Raw genomic sequence first — 14,037 nt, forward strand, 5'->3', positions numbered from 1 at the left:
CTGTGTGCATGTGATTTGCTCATGATCATGACGCTGGAATATTTGATTTTAGCAATCAGTCGGAAATCTGCAAATATTTGTATTCGGTATACACACACAAACATGACATTGCTTTTAAGTTTGATGTTCAAATGCAGTGTTTCCTACAGAAATTTTGTAAACTATGGGGGCGGCCGGGAATTTTTTTTGGGGGGGGGGGGGGGGGGTTCACGCAGACCTTTTGGGGGGGGGGTGGGGGGGGGGGGGGGGTTTAATGCAGCACAGTGAATCATTTCTGTTTACAACAGTTTCATTCATCCCTCATGCAGGGGTCTATGTAATGAAAAAATAACAAAACCAAAATAGGAGCAGAGATAAGAATTTAAGAGTAGGCTACTGTGAAATTGTTAAACGCATAGACAAAAAGGGTCTAAGAGGGTAGGCTATGCCTTTTCCCCACACACACATAGGCGTACACATTCTACATGAGGGGTGCTGGCCAGTTTTTCAAAATTCCTCCCATTAAAATGGCTGCACAACATATTGCACATTTATGTCTATATTCACATTAATTTCTATATACAGCCCGATGTCTCCTCTGCCTTGTCAATGAAGGCATGTAACCTAACGCATTACAGCTGTAAAGCAAAGCCTGGGGAGTGCTAGTGAACTCATCCCAACTGTCCCTTCTCTAAATGTTTTTTTATTGCTCCCAAACCCAAGTTAACTACAACAACTTGACTAGGCTTTTGATCCCTCTGTCTTTCAAGCACTTGTAGTTTTCTGTAGCTTATAGGATGTATTTACTCCTGGAGGAAAATGCGAAGGAAATCGTAATTCAAATCGTTTTCAACAAAAACGGAAATCGTAAAAAAAAAAAAATATTTAAAAAAAAAAAAAAATGTATTGCTCCCAAACCCAAGTTAACTACAACAACTTGACTAGGCTTTTGATCCCTCTGTCTAAAGTTTCAAGCACTTGTAGTTTTCTGTATAGGATGTATTTACTCCAGGAGGAAAATGCGAAGGAAATCGTAATTCAAATCGTTTTTAACAAAAACGGACATCGTAAAAAAAAAAAAAAAAACTAAAAAAAAAAAAAAATTTTTTTTTGTTTTCTTTTTTTTTTTACATTTTCGGAAACTATGGCGGCCAAATTTAAACTATGGCGGGCCGCCATAGTTTCCTCAATGTATGGGAAACACTGAAATGCATTTTGAATCATAGACCACTGTGCTATCCAACTCCCATTCTAATACGGCCCATCAATATGTGTAAGGTTGGTCTGGGCTGCCTGTGGCAGAATTCTCCATTGACAGATTTCTTGCCTTCTCAAGCACACAAAATTCTACACATCTCTTACTGCAGCAGTGCCGTGGGACTCCAGTACTTCTGTTACACTAACCCAATCCCACTGCTCCTCACACTCTAAGGTGTCTAATTGCTCTTCTTCTTCTTCTTCTTCTTCTTCTTCTTCTTCTTCTTCTTCTTCTTCTTCTTCTTCTCAGTCCAAGTTTTTAAAGACATGTGGTGGCCAGCATCTTTCAGTGGACATTAATTCTTCCGCTTTACCGCTCTGTCATGGTGTGACCTGCTTATCCAGGCTATTTCACCCCTTGGATGAGATGATGGTGCGTGGCTCACTCTGAGTCCCTGCACACTTAGTAGCTTAACTAACGTGACATTGTGCTCTCAGTGACTGCTGGTACACTGTGCCATCATGACATACACTCAGACAGAAAGTTTGGATATTTAAGCGTAATGACAGGATTTTCATCTGAACACACAAAAGGTTATAGCACAGTTGACTGCACGCGCACACACACACACACACACACACACACACACACACACACACACACACACACACACACACACACACACACACACACACACAAAGTTCTCATCTCTGGAAACATTGGAGGTGAAGAATCTACAGATAGCAGCAGTATCTGTGTTGTCATTGAGCAGTAAGAGCAGCGACCTTTGCCTTGACTTTTCCCTTGCATCACCTCGATCAATTTGTTTACATAGGCCTACTGTATGTCCTTCCATCATGCATCCCACTTCCCAACTATCTTACACAGTGGATAAGGAGTAAGGCCAAGCTATACAGTAAGACAGCATCAGAGGAACATCTGAGGATCCTCCCACACACCGCATGAGGCCAATACACTCAATGCCAGAGAAGCAAACAACCTTGCATGTGAAATTCATACAAATTCATCTGACCGACATCACAGAGCCAAAGTTCATGGTCTCAATCTTTCACCGGCAGTGTTTCGTAAATGAATGCTGTCCATACTGCCAGAAGACATTCATCTGGATTCCCTCATAGTCCTTCTCACATTTTGTCAAAGCTGGATTGGGTACAAAGAGGCTACTAATATACAGTAGTATGTTCGATCTAGCAATTCTGATTGTAGCCTATACTGTACGTATACCACTAACCTTAAGTGCTATGAACGTCCAAAGTGTCTTAAGATGTTGATGTCACACATTAACACTAAACGCATCAAGAAATTTGAGATTTATACTTAGGATGAGTAAATAAGTGCATACTATCTCTCTGCCAGGCAGCATTACACACATGCATAATTAAGGGCATGCTGTCTAAATGTCAGCAACGCACTCACTCTTCCATTTGGACTAAAGCCAGGCTCAAACTAAACGGACTAGAGATTGTGTGTCCGATTTTGACGTCGGGGTGCACCGCACACTAGAAGAGAATCGCAACTGTCAATCTTATTGCTGCTCGCAACCTCCAAGACAATGCCCGACGTTCTATTTCCAGTCGCAAATACGTAATAAGTAGAAATAAAAATTCTACGATTTGCGATCGGCGACTCTTTGAGCTGCCAAAGTTCTATCTTAGAACATCGGCCACGACGAGAAAATCGTGCCCGACAATCGCTTGTGATGGTCCCGGGGGGTAACGTTCCACAGATTGTCGTAAGGGGGGGGGGGTTTCAGCCGATAATCGTGTAGTTTGAGCCAGGCTTAAGAGTAGGCCTACATTATCTTCTGAGTGTGTGCCAGTGACTTCTATTGGCATTCTTCTCATAGCTGTTTCTTTGCTTTCACAGAACCATTTACACGTATACTCCAGTGTATTGTCATGTTATTGTGTTATTTACAGGTTATGTTGTTGACATTTACTTGTTGGAAATTGTTACAACAATAACACTGAAAAAACTGTATTCATATTTTGCAACCCTCTATAGCTGTTGTAATATCCATGCACTCCAAATGATTTACTATAAACCTGTCAGCCATGAAACACCCCATATCCTATAATCCTCACCTCTGGGCCTCTACCTGTCTAGACTGTGGTGGATAATTTTGCTTTTCTCATTGTAGACTGGATCCAGCAGCTGACGTATAACGCTCCAGCTGTACTTAAACTGCTTAAGCAGTCTGGCAGAGTGGTTGGGCATTTTGCACACAATTAAACAATGTCAGTCAGCCGTTATTTTTTTGTGGTGAAGATTGTCAGTCAAGACTTGGTCTGTTGTTTGGTATCTACTCTACTTAGGTGACAGGCTGCAATTGGTTCCGTACATACAAAGTACATACAAACATAATTGAATGCAAACCATACAAGTATGAATGCAAACATACATGGAATTTACAGTACAGTGGTGCTCATATGTTTACATACCCCAGCAGAATATACGCTTTCTTGGCGATTTCTCACAAAATATGAAGGATTACACAAAACCTTTTTTTTTCACTCATTGCTAGTGATTAGCTTAAGATATTTATTAGCAATATTCTGTGTATTAGCAATATTCTTACTCTTTCAAAAGTATGATCACAAACCCATGACCTTGTTCAAAAGTTTACATACCCTAGTTTCTGATGCTGAGTATGGCCCTGTCTAACATCAGGGACCGCTCTAAATTGTTTGTGGTAGTTGTGGATAAGGCCCTTAATGTTCTCAGTTGACAAAACAGCACATTCTTTCCTATAATATCTTTGGGTGTCTTGCTGGAACCTCACATTTGAGGTTTCCCCTGAGTGGCTGAATGATGTTGAGATCAGGAGAGTGAGACGGTCGCTCAAAACCGTCATTTTATTCTTTCTGAAGCTAATGACGGGTTGATTTGGCTTTCTGTGCTGAAATATTGACATGTTGGCATGTCCAAACAATGGGCCATGTGCGCGCAGTCAAGGCTGGGAGGTTGTCAAGTTTCCTCCAGTATTTTTCACAGGGCAATGTATTCATCATTCTGTGAGTATGGACCAAAAGTGTAGTGCATTTGTAACTCAAATGTCCCCATGACATCAGTGGTCCATAACCATGTTTCACAGAAGGGATGGTGTAACTTTCATCATAGGCTCTGTTGACTGTTCTCCAAATGGTACTCTTAATAGTGGCTGAAAAAAAGTTCTCCATATTGATCAATTTTTTTCCAAATGACTGTCACAGGCATATTTATGCCTTCTCACTATGCTATTTGGTGTATCATATGCAAAATAACATGTTTGCATTTTTGTAGTAATGGCTTTCTCCTGGCAACCCCCAACAGCCCATCTTTCCTCAAGTGCCTCTTTCCTGTACAGTTTAAAACATTTTTTCATGTTGTCCTATATTTCACCTGAAGTTATTTTTTGGTTGTCCTATGCCTCCTGAACAATTTCCCTTACAATGATCATTGCAATGCAATGATTCCCTCGCCCATTGGCTTGATTCCAACCAAACTCCTCATATTGCATTTCTGAATTGAAATTCCAACGGTGCCAACATGACAATATTTCGACACAGAAAGCCAAATCAACCCGTCATTAGCTTCAGAAAGAATAAAATGAAGGTTTTTGAGCGACCATCTCACTCTCCTGATCTCAACATCATTGAGCCACTCAAATGTGAGGTTCCAGCAAGACACCCAAAGATATTATAGGAAACAACCATTCTGCCAGGAAGAATGTGCTGTTTTGTCATCTGAGAACATTAAGAGCCTTATCCCCAACTCCCCCATGATGTTAAACAGGGCCATATTCAGCATCAGAAACTAGGGTATGTAAACTTTTGAACAGGGTAATTTGGGTAGTTTGGGTTGTGATCATGCTTTTGAAAGAGTAAACACAGAATATTGCTAATAAATATCTTAAGCTAGTCACTAGCAATGAGTGGGAAAAAAGGGTTTTGTGTAATCCTTCATATTTTGTGAGAAATCGCAGAGAAAGCGTATATTCTGCTGGGGTATGTACACATATGAGCACCACTGTATATGCAAATCACACAATTGTTGTCCTCCACAGAGAGGCCGTGCAAAACCATAATCATGCATGGTCACATGCGCACACACACTCAGACACACACACACACTGGAGAGTTCAAACAAAGTGACAAAAATGTGCGCATGAAATTGTTTTAAAAGCAGACATGTGTGCTAACAAAAACATTTCACCCCACCACCCATTATACATGAAAACACACATACCTGTATGCAGCACATGCATCCATGCACACACACGCACACGCACACGCACACACACACACACACACACACACACACACACACACACCATACTCCCCATGTCATCTTGAGTCGTTATTCAGGCGTGAATGACTGGCCACAGTCCAAATGCAGAGTGATCAATGGCCTTTGGACCGGGAGCTTTCTCCATCGACCCTGGATGGGTATCGACCAGGACACATCCGTTTGCAAATCCCCTCACTGGGAGAGTGTCACCATGGACATTTTTGTGGGAAAAGGAAAGAAAAACCCCCACATCACCAGGTCTCCATTGTCTGAATATCAATGTGTGGCATAGTTTGTGTGTACACTGTAAGAGATTTCCCCTGCAAAATAACGGCAGTTACTGGCAATTATATTTACCTGTAATTCTACTGTTATTTCACACCAAACATCAAATACAGCTCAGTACTGTTTAATGTACCATAGTATATAACTATATTTCAGTACTCTACAGTACTCTACAGAACGTTCACAGTATTAGTATTGTTAAATAAAAGTGCTCTACAATATTTATACAGTAGTGTAGGTAAAATAACGGTACACTACAGTTAAAAATTTGAAGATGTACTGTGAGATAGCAGGCAATTACTGGGTCATAGTTGCATTCATGAATATGGCCATGGCAACTTCCCTCCCACCCATCATTCTCCATACCCATGTTACCGCCCCACCGTCCCATCAGTCACCATGACTGAAGTGACTTGAGCATGATACCATGTCGCGACTATGCTATATTGAGATGCTGGTTTGCGGTGGTCCTTTGAATGTGTGGGGCATGAATACATTTTCAGTGTAGGCCTACGCAGTGCTATGTTACAATGGCAATGGGAGTGTGTGAGGGGGGCTTTTTAATGTATCAGCTCTTGATGAGCCAATGATAAAATAGCATTGGTCAGTCTGTAAAAACTTAATTTGCACCAAGTAGCACAGCAAATAAGCAGCACTACAAGCTAGCTCTCAAAGCAATGCCTAATTTGCAGCAAGTACATTATATGCAACGATGCCGCAAATGATGCCACACACAGCAAGTGCCACAAAGCAAGCTTTCACAAAGAGGAAAGTATGCAAGCCTGTAAGCAAGCTTGTAGGCAAGCAAGTGCTATGCTGTGCCACGCAGGCCAGCCAGCAGGCAGGCAAGCAACTGAAGTGTTGATAGTCCAGATTTATATATTAGGGTGCATCAAAAAACACTTTTTTCAGCCTATTGATCTGTCTGGGTGATAAAAGTGTTCCACTGCATGTACAAATAACACATGCAAAATATTTTTGCAATCCATGGTGGTTTACAGGTCCAACGGAATATGAGCTGATATGAAGGAACTGTGGATTAACTGCGTCAGTCTTTGCCAATTCAACGAAACCCTCCCACCTAATAACTTGGACTTTGTTTTTGATGATTTTTGTTGAAATATTTTAACCTAAATATTTTAAAATGAAATAAAACCACCTTTGACATCTGTAAAATAACAGATTCCTAATTAACTATAATCATCAGTACCGCCCCAAATCAATAGATATAAGTACTTCCGAGAAACTGGGAAATTCACACACTGACACACAGGCTAAGCAAAAGGAAAAAAATCTTCAGTTTTGGATAGAATGATGTTGTAATAAATAAAGGCCTCATGAAAATCAGAGTGTTTGACTCTGAGTTTGTTAGGCATGGTGAATAACTGTTGAACTGATCTTCAGCCATGGAGGGACTTTGAATTCTTACTTGCAACTCTCACAAGTAATTTCTGAAAGGACTTTACTCTGGTGTCTACAGGACACAAAGCAGGTCTGGCACCACAGTCTTGATTCCACCAGACATCCTCAGCCGGCCAAATCTTGTGTCACTGGCTACAGGTTGAAGATGACTCCTATGCAGCAAGCTGCTTTCACACGTGGTCTGATCTCAGAGTCAGGTGGTGATTTGTCAAAAGTTTCCACATCCTATGCCACAGCAGATCGATCACGCCGTAAAGTGCTGAAGACCATCAGTGAGGAATGCCATGAGCAGTGGATACCACCTGCCTTGTGCACCCTGCACTGGGACAGCAAGTTGACACAGACACTTGACAATGTGCGCCAGAAGGAAGAGCGCCTGACAATTGTTGTTGGAGATAATACACAGCTGAAGTTGCTTGGTGTGCCTGCATATACAAAGGGGGCTGATGAAGCTTGTGGAACTATCATTGGCAACCTAACATGCAAATTGCTCCAAATTGCACTGTCATCATGTGGCAATAGGTGGCAATTATCCCTCAGATGAGAGAACAGTGCAACCTCTGGTGAGTGTGACACCTCCTGTCTGAGGTCATTAAATATTTGACTGAGTAGCACCTCGCCAATGTGATGGCGGCACCCAGACCACAGCAGTGGTCGTCCCAGTGAAAGCTGTATGGCTATGCAGGCTGCGCTCAGATGGCCAGTATTTGAAGCCGTGGTATCAAATGCCATATTGACTACTTGATTGGTGCCTTGCAGCAATTTGCAGATGTTTTTTTTTTGTCCGTTTTAGTCCCTTTTGCTTAGCCTGTGTGTCAGTGTGTGAATTTCCCAGTTTCTCGGAAATACCTATATCTATTATTTTGGGGGGTACTGATGATTATAGTTAATAAGGAATCTGTTATTTTACATATGTCAAAGTGGTTTTATTTCATTTAAATATTTAGGTTAAAATATTTCAACAAAATCACAAAAACAGTCCAAGTTATTAGGTGGGAGGGTTTCGTTGAATTGGCAAAGACTGACGCAGTTAATCCACAGTTCCTTCATATCAGCTCATATTCCGTTGGACCTGTAAACCACCATGGATTGCAAAAATATTTTGCATGTGTTATTTGTACATGCAGTGGAACACTTTTATCACCCAGACAGATCAATAGGCTGAAAAAAGCGTTTTTTGATGCACCCTAATACAGGTGCAAGAGTACCATGTGACCAGAGTCATCAGGGATTTGGCAGGTGAAGGTCGTAATTGAATAATGGCATAACAGCCCTTAGTATTCAGGTGAGGCCAGGCACTGATTAGCAGATTGGTTTAGATGGGACTGCTTGTTGCAAGAGTGTTACAAGTTCTTAAAATGTTACAGCCATTCACACTTTCATCACTATCAAAATGCATGTGCTACACTTTGCTGCATCAAGTACTTTTTAAGTATTGTAGTTTCCTTAGAAACTCATCATGCTTGATAGTATTAGAGAATCTTTAACCAGTGAGAATGACTTAAGTTCTTCAGGTGGTACTGAAGCTTGATGGTGATCACGGACAAGTAGAGGATGAATGGGTTTCAATGGTGCTGCCTAAAATAACTAACAACGGTGAATGCTGCTATTTTGCAGTACTTACTGTTTATGCTCAATATGTGACTCAAAGTAATATTTTCACAGTAGTTGTCTGTTTTTTCGAAAAACAGTAGAATGCTGTTGCAGAATTACCCTAAATTAACAGCTATGTTTTACAGTGTATATCATATAAACAAGTAAACAAGTTTTCTAAAAAGGAATGCATGCAGCACAACTATAAAGTGTTGAAAAATCAATTATGCATGTTCAGACTTAACTAACTTTTCTGTCCCCACAATCCTGACATTGCACCTGTATCAATGAATCAGGATGGGAAAGAGGGAGGGAGAGGCAGAGGCATACAGGGTGTTGCCGGTGATACGTATTTTACTTTGTTTTACTGATTTATAGCACTTACAGTATATAGCGAGGTGTATAGCAGTGGGATTGCTGCTGCTTAATGTATCTGAGGTTGAAGGTTTACTGGTCACACACCACACACTCACCATTCCACCCACTCTCCCACCAAACCTACGTCATGTGTGGATACACACACAAGCACACACACACACACACACACACACACGCACACGCACACGCACGGACACGCACACACACATTTTTAATTGTATTTATTTATTCATTTATTTCTTTATTTTGGGTCGTGTACTGGCTGTGTGTGGGGAGCAGTGCTAGTTTCAGTATGACGTGTATGTGTGTGTGTGTGCGTGTGCAACTGTGCGTGTGTGTGTGTGATGTGTGTGTGTGATGTGTGTGTGTGTGTGTGTGTGTGTGTGTGTGTGTGTGTGTGTGTGTGTGTGTGTGTGTGTGTGTTTTTCTCCTCTACACCCCCTTCCATCTTGGCCTGTCTTCTTTTATTATCCTCTCTTTCCCTCCCCTCTCCTTTCTTTCTTCTTCTCCTCCTCTTTTCTTTTCTCCTACCCTCTCTCTTCTCCTCTCCTCTCCTCTCTTTCTCACTACTCTGTTTCCTTTCTCCTCTCCTCTCCTCTCCTCTCCTCTCCTGGTATGTCTTTCTGCACTACAGATTTCCCCCACCCAGAGGCAGCTCAGTCCCATCCCGAGAGAGAGAGAGAGAGAGAGAGAGAGAGAGAGAGAGAGAGAGAGAGAGAGAGATGCAGTAGAGCGGGTGAAACACACACCTGAGAAGATTTATAGGTAAAATTACTTTGCCCCCCACTCAGTACACACAATGTAATTAAGACCTCCCTGGTCCCAGGATAACTGACCCCTTTTAACCCCCCCCCTCCCTATTGGCTTCCTGTCTTGAGGAAACGTCAGCATGTATGCTGATAATGCACACAAAAATGGTCCAAATGGTCAGAAAACATTTCAAACCATCTGAGGACATTTTGAATGAGAACATTGTATTGTGTAGGCGGCCTAGTAAAAAACAATAATAATAATTGCAATAATAATAATTGTATTTGTATAGCACTGTATCATACAATGAATGTAGCTCAAAGTGCTTAACAAATGGGAAAAAACATCATTGTTAGAGATGGATTTAAAAGGAGAGGTAGAGAGGAGAGGCAGAAATAGCAGGAAGGCAGAGGAAGAATAGATAGATAGAGATTGTAGAGTCATAAGGTCAATGTAGGTTAGGACCAGGATTCTTAGAGACGTAAGGTCCATAGTGGCTGGGTCTAGCGTAAGTCATAGATAGTCACACTGAATTTGGGCGCTCAGATGTGGCCCCTGGTGGCATCAGGGGTGAGGAAAAACTTCCTTTCGCTTGATTCATAGTTTGTAGGGGGGAAAGCTCAATGAGGTCTGAGAAAAAAAAACCCTATAGCCAGAAACAAAGCCTTAAAGGACTTTAGTCCCCTTTAGAATCTCTGTTAGACTCCCTCTCCACAGTCTCCCTGTATCAGCTGTCACCATAGAGTCAATATGAAGCGCATTTGCTGTGTGTGGTGCAGCTCCACTAAATTGAATCGCAAGTCATTTGTCGCATCGTAACAGGTCATTATCATGAGAGATGTTTTGCTTTGGTGGAAAGCAAAACCCAATTATTATCGGCATCAAATATTCCCCTCTTATTTGTTTTCTCTTTTTCCGTCTGTAGAATCAAGCCGTATCTCATTTTGAAAAATTCTTGCATTTCATCAGTTCTATATATGGCCAGGAAAGCATTTTTTTCCTCCTAAGGAGAAGACAAACGTATAAAACACCAACCATCCCTCAGCTACAAAATAAATGTGTGAATGTAATGAATGCTGTGAATGAATATGAGGAGGCAAAGTGCTTGTCAATCATCCCCATTAGCCATGAGCCTCTACTCTCCCTCAGCTCTATCAAGCTCCACCAGGCTCCCTAGGACGCCTATTAGCTGACTATTACTGCTGCTCAGTATGATTACTCAACAAACTGTGTGTGTGTGTGTGTGTGTGTGTGTGTGTGTGTGTGTGTGTGTGTGTGTGTGTGTGTGTGTGTGTGCGTGCACGCGCATACGTGTGTGTGTGTGTGTGTGTGTGTGTGTATGTGTGTGTGCACGCAGTAGGTTAATTATTTGGTAAAGACTAATTTAAAATATTTCAAAGTAATTAACATTTCCTACAGTGATGCGCTGTCTCCTCGGGCGAGGCTCATCAGACACCATGCAGGCACGGGTCTTTCCAGACATCCATTAAGTCTGTGTGTGTGTGTGTGTGTGTGTGTGTGTGTGTGTGTGTGTGTGTGTGTGTGTGTGTGTGTGTGTGTGTGTGTGTGTGTGCGTATTAGGGGTCGACCGATACGGGTTTTTTGATGGCCGATGCGATACCGATTTTTTCCCCATGGCCCATGGCCGATACCCGATTTCCGATACCCGATTTCCGATACCGATATGGGTTAAAAAAAAAGGTTTAAAAAATGACAAATATTCCAGGTCTCAAGTTAAAAATAAATAAACATTTATTTAACATTATCAAATTGAGGTAGAACTTTAAGTAAAAAACAATGAACAACCAAGTAATACAAAAACAAAGTGTCTTGGTGCTTTTATAAAACCTGAATAACATAAAATAATAAATATTTCAAGTGACTGAACTGACGTTAAGAACAAGTAACAAAAAAATGTAAAATAAGAGTAAAATGTGCATGACAGACTCTTAATAGTCTTTAGTTGTGTAAAAAAAATAAAAAAAAAAATAAATAAACAAAATTGTGCATAATCTGCATGAAAGACTCTTAAAAGTCTTTAGTTACCCCACACATCACTCACTGTACATTTTCAATAATCCCAGTTAAGGAGCTGTAGATTGTAATGGAGGAAGCAGAGCCGCTCAGCATGTTCCCCTGTCAGTCTGGACCTATTCTTATCATATATGTGGCTGACCTCGCTGAAGACCCTCTCGCTGGGCACAGAGGAGGGGGGAGAGCTGAGAAACTTTCTGGCAGGTTTAGCCAGGTGGGGCAGTCGCACCGAATTTTGTTTCCACCATTCAAGTGGCTGGCCTCTCTGCCTGTCAATTAATGGCTCTCTCAAGTACAGGTCCAGCTGATGTGAGAACAACAGGTCATCTTCCTCATCAGCTTCACCCGGGGTTGGTCCTCCTTGTGCAAGAAGGCTGGCATACATTTTCTCCAACATGTCAGATGGACCAGCGACTTCCTCCACTTCCTCTTCTTCCTCCACTCTCCTCTTTTTTGGGTCTTCGGCTTGGCCTTCTGACGCAGCCCTGTGTTGCTTTTCAGCCTCAATTAGATTGTGATGTTCTTCTTTAATCCAGTCCTTGGCACTTGTGACTGTGGCAGTTGCCAAGGCATGACCCTTGTAGCGAGGGTCCAGTATTGTGGCAAGGACCAAGCATCTTGTTGTTTCTGCCTTGTCGAATCGGCCCTTCAAGCTTTTCAGCATAGTGTCGCGGAGTGTTCCGATTCCCCTCGTCTTGGGACCTTCGGCTTCCAGCAACATCTTAAGCACCGTGATGCATGGAATGACACATGAAATAGTAGAGTCGGACCTACTCATTTCAAGTGTAACTTGTTCCAGTGGGCTCAATGTGGCAATCAAATTATCCACAAGAGTCCACTGATCTGCTGTCAAGACCGATATCTTCCCATGTTCCCCTGCATACACAGTGAGTGCCCGCCTCTGCTCCAGCATGCTCTCCAGCATATGCAGGGTGGAGTTCCAGCGTGTGGGAACAGACTGGATGATTCTGTGCTGAGGAAGGTCAAGCTCTTTTTGGATCTCCCTCAAACGCTGTTTGGCCAGCACTGAATGGTTGAAGTGGGTTGCTGATGATTTCAATTTAGCAGCAATGTCTGCCACAGCTCGCTGGCTGTTAATTCCATCATTAACAACCAGTTGAAGAGTATGAGCACTGCAGCTCAAATCAGGAACTTCAGCGAGCCTCATTGCTTTAATCATGTTTGCTCCACTGTCACGGAGGACCAACACGACTCTCTCCACATCAATGTCCCAGTACTTTAGTAGGCCGAGGAACACATCGCTTATGTATTCCCCTGTGTGCGAACCATGCATTGCTTTGACATTAAGGACAATTTGTTGCCTTTTCCATTCTTTGTCGATGAAATGGCAGGTCAGACTCATCAAAGATTCTGTCTCTCCTGACCAACAATCAGTGGTAAATGACAGATGAGGGCCTGCGTTTTCCAGGGTGAGTAACTCTTTGATTTTCTTTTCAACCTTGGAGTGGACATCTTGAAAAACCACAGTGCGATAATACTTTTCTGATTTTAGAGAATATCTGGGCTCCAGCATTGCCATCAACCTTTTAAAGCCGACATCTGCAGCAACTGTAAAGGGCTGGTTGTCAGTGGCGATCATCTCCATGATTGCTACATCAATCTTTTTGGATCTGTTATCCGAATTTGGCCATTTCCGTTGTGCATCAAACATTTCTCCAACAGTAGGCTGTCTGGAAGCCGTAGAGTTTCCATCCCTTTCTTTAAGAGCAGTAGCGTGGGTCTCCGGGTGATGCCGTTTTAAGTGGGTCCACATATTGGTTGTGTTCTTACTTTTTGCTGTTTCACTCCCCATACCCACTGGAAAATCGCAGATATTACACCGAGCCTTCCCTGAAGTGTCCTCGGTGAAGTGCTGCCACAATGGGGTTTTTCGACCAGCCATCTGTATGCAGAGAGAAAAAGAGAAAAATATGCACCAATCAGTATCATTTAAATAAAAAAATCCTGTCATCACGCCATAACATGAATAACATGAAAATGACAATCATGTCTGAAGCCCATTGAGCATTTTTTTTTAAAGTGTCTGCTTAATGCTTATACAGTATTACATCCACTTAAAAAGGAATAGCTCACATACTTTGGCGCTT

General features: G+C 42.1%; 1 protein-coding gene across 1 annotated transcript; it reads right to left on the bottom strand.

The window, feature by feature from the left end:
• Positions 1 to 11,966: 11,966 nt before the first annotated feature.
• On the bottom strand, positions 11,967 to 13,703 carry LOC134445146 (zinc finger BED domain-containing protein 4-like). Its single transcript, XM_063194230.1, has one exon. It carries the CDS (start codon positions 13,701 to 13,703, stop codon positions 11,967 to 11,969), a length of 1,737 nt encoding a protein of 578 aa, XP_063050300.1.
• Positions 13,704 to 14,037: the final 334 nt, after the last annotated feature.

Source organism: Engraulis encrasicolus, chromosome 3 (assembly GCF_034702125.1).
Source record: "Engraulis encrasicolus isolate BLACKSEA-1 chromosome 3, IST_EnEncr_1.0, whole genome shotgun sequence".
NCBI lineage: Eukaryota > Metazoa > Chordata > Actinopteri > Clupeiformes > Engraulidae > Engraulis > Engraulis encrasicolus.

What these genes read in the sequence shown, in the direction of transcription:
- LOC134445146 (XM_063194230.1), bottom strand. Translation starts at nt 13,703, where the DNA reads ATGTGGACCCACTTAAAACGGCATCACCCGGAGACCCACGCTACTGCT.